We start from the raw sequence: 2602 nt of genomic DNA on the forward strand, positions 1-2602 counted from the left end.
CAATCCCATCTACGATGCTCTGTCCTACAGCAGCCCCTCTGATTCCTACCAGGGCAAAGGCTTTGTCATGTCCCGGGCCATGTACGTGTGAGCTGCCACGCGCCTGGCATCTCCCATCTCACCTGTTGATCCCTTAGCTTTCTTGCCAAGGATCTAGTGCCCCCTGACCTCTGGCCAGGCCACTGTCAGTTAACACACGTCCATCCCATTTGTGATTTCTACCTTGGTGGCTCCACTAAGACCCCTAATCCATGAGCCCAGAGAAACTCACCATGATAATGGAATCCTGGCAACCTTATCTCATGAGGCGGGAGGTGGGGAAGGTGCTTCTGTACAACCTCTGATCCCAAGGACTCCTCTCCCAGACTATGACCTTAGACCATACCTCTCACCCCCCACCAATGCCTCAACTCCCCCAAAATCACAAAGAAGACCCTAGACCTATAATTTGTCTTTAGGTAGTAAATTCCCAATAGGTCTGCTGGAGTGGGCGCTGAGGGCTCCCTGCTGCTCAGACCTGAGCCCTCCAGGCAGCAGGGTCCCACTTACCCCCTCCCCACCCTGTTCCCCAAAGATGGGAGAGAGGGGATTCCCCAGCCCAACGCAGAGTTTTCCCAGCACCCTCCTGTAAGCAGAAGTCTCAGGGTCCAGATCCTTCCCTGAGCCCCCATCCCCACCCCAATTCCTGCCTACCGAGCAAGCAGCCCCAGCCTAGGGCCAGACAGGGTGAGCCTCATACAGACTGTGCCTTGACGCCCCCAGCCTTGGGAGAAGAATTTACTGTTAACCTGGAAGACTACTGAATCATTTTACCCTTGCCCAGTGAAATAGGACCTAAACGTCTCCCTTTGGGGGAAAGTGGGTCACCTGGATTGGGGATAGCGATTGATACTGTTTTGTAAACTACATTTCCTACAAAATATGAATTCATACTTTGACCAGAACTTGCGTTTTCTGTGGGATGTGAAGGGAATGGGGTGAGACATGAAGGGGAATGAAGAAGGAGGCTAAGGGCTTAAGAGAATCAGTGAACTAGGGGTCAAGAGAGTTAAAGACAAAAAGTGACCAAAGATACAAAATAAGAATTGAGAGAGTAATGAGCAAAAACCTATCAATCAAAAAATGTTGAGTAATGGAATGGGGAGGGGTCCAGGGCATGCTGTTTAATGAACATGAATAATTGCAACAGCAGTATGATGAATGGAACAAAGATAAAAACAGCAATTGGCCAGGTGCAGTGGCTCATGCCTGTAATTCCAGCACTTTGGGAGACTGAGGCGGGAAGACCGATTGAGTCCAGGAGTTAAGAGACCAGTCTGGGAAACACAGTGAGACCCTGCCTCTACAAAAGTTAGCCAGGCTTGATGGCACGCACCTGTGGTCTCAGCTACTCTGGAGGCTAAGTGGGAGGATCGATTGAGGCCAGAAGTTCAAGGCTGCAGTGAGCTATGATGGCGCCACTGCACTCCAGACTGGACGACAGAGTCCAGCCCTGTGTCTAAAAAAATAAAAATTAAAAAAGCAGTATCGAAACTATGAGAGGCTCAAGTTTAATGGATAAATAGCAAGCAAAAATAGATCAAAGGCAAAATCATGAATAATGTTGTAATAGGAGCCCAAGGCATGACGGGTAATAAACCTGAATGAAGGAGCCAGAGGCAGAGTGATGAATAATGAAAAAACAGGGACCGGGGGCAAGGGAGGTAACGGACAGGAATTCATGGATCCAAAACATGATGGCTAATTAGAGAAGGGCCGGAAGAACGATGAAAGTGAGCAGGCTGCTGGAGCTAAAAGTAGTCCGGGCAATGAAGCTCAAATGAATGGGGCAGAGGCACGATGGGTAATGGGAGAAGAATGAATGGGCCAAAGATAGAAGCCGCAGTGACGCGAGGAACAAGAGGCATGATGGGTAACGAAAGGGGTGGGTCTAAGAGGTGATGAGGGCATTGTGGGTAATGAGGAACAGCGAAGGGTTCTCAGAACAGATTACAATTCTCCCGAGGCACTCTGGGAAGGGCCAGCACTTCCGGTTTTAGGTCAGCTACTCCGGACCAGAGGTGGGGTGGGTGCCCCGCTGCCGCGGTGCCTGGTGGGACGCGAGGCCTGACCTTGCTGCCTAGCCGTCTCTGCCGCGCAACCCACCTTTACCTGTACTTCGACCCTGGAACGTTAGCCAATGAGAGTACCAAGCTGATACGCCACCAAGGTCGGCCCCCGTACACATTGGAGCCAATCAAAATGCTGCAAGGGTCAAAGCCGACCAATTATCACAGCAACTTCGCCGCGGGGCGGAATCAAAAGAGGGCCTCCTCCAGGAGAGAGGCGGGGCGATGCCTCAGCGGGCGTGGCAAAATGCGCAGCACACACCAATGGCAGGCTAGCACCGGAACCCGCGGCGACGCGAGCCAATAGGCGTAAGCGCGGTGAGCCAATGAGAAGGGCGAGAGGTGCGCCGTGGACCTGCCTGCGAGTGAGAACCAATAAAAAAGGACAGTTAGGAAAAGTGGGCGGGACTTTATTCACAAGTCCAATGGGAAGACCGAGTCTTGACGCTGGTGGGCGGGCCTCAGGGCACACTAAACCAATGGGCTAGGCGGGG

The 2602-nt window shown here is 52.1% G+C and overlaps 1 protein-coding gene across 1 annotated transcript in view; it reads left to right on the plus strand.

The window, feature by feature from the left end:
• NECTIN2 (nectin cell adhesion molecule 2) overlaps positions 1–941 on the plus strand; it is a 23476-nt gene extending 22535 nt beyond the window's left edge. Inside the window, exon 3 of the mRNA XM_030942345.1 lies at positions 6–941. Within this exon, the coding sequence (XP_030798205.1) occupies positions 6–91 (86 nt within the window). The 3' untranslated portion in view covers positions 92–941. The remainder of the gene's footprint in view (positions 1–5) is intronic.
• Positions 942–2602: the final 1661 nt, after the last annotated feature.

Source organism: Rhinopithecus roxellana, chromosome 12, assembly GCF_007565055.1.
Source record: "Rhinopithecus roxellana isolate Shanxi Qingling chromosome 12, ASM756505v1, whole genome shotgun sequence".
NCBI lineage: Eukaryota > Metazoa > Chordata > Mammalia > Primates > Cercopithecidae > Rhinopithecus > Rhinopithecus roxellana.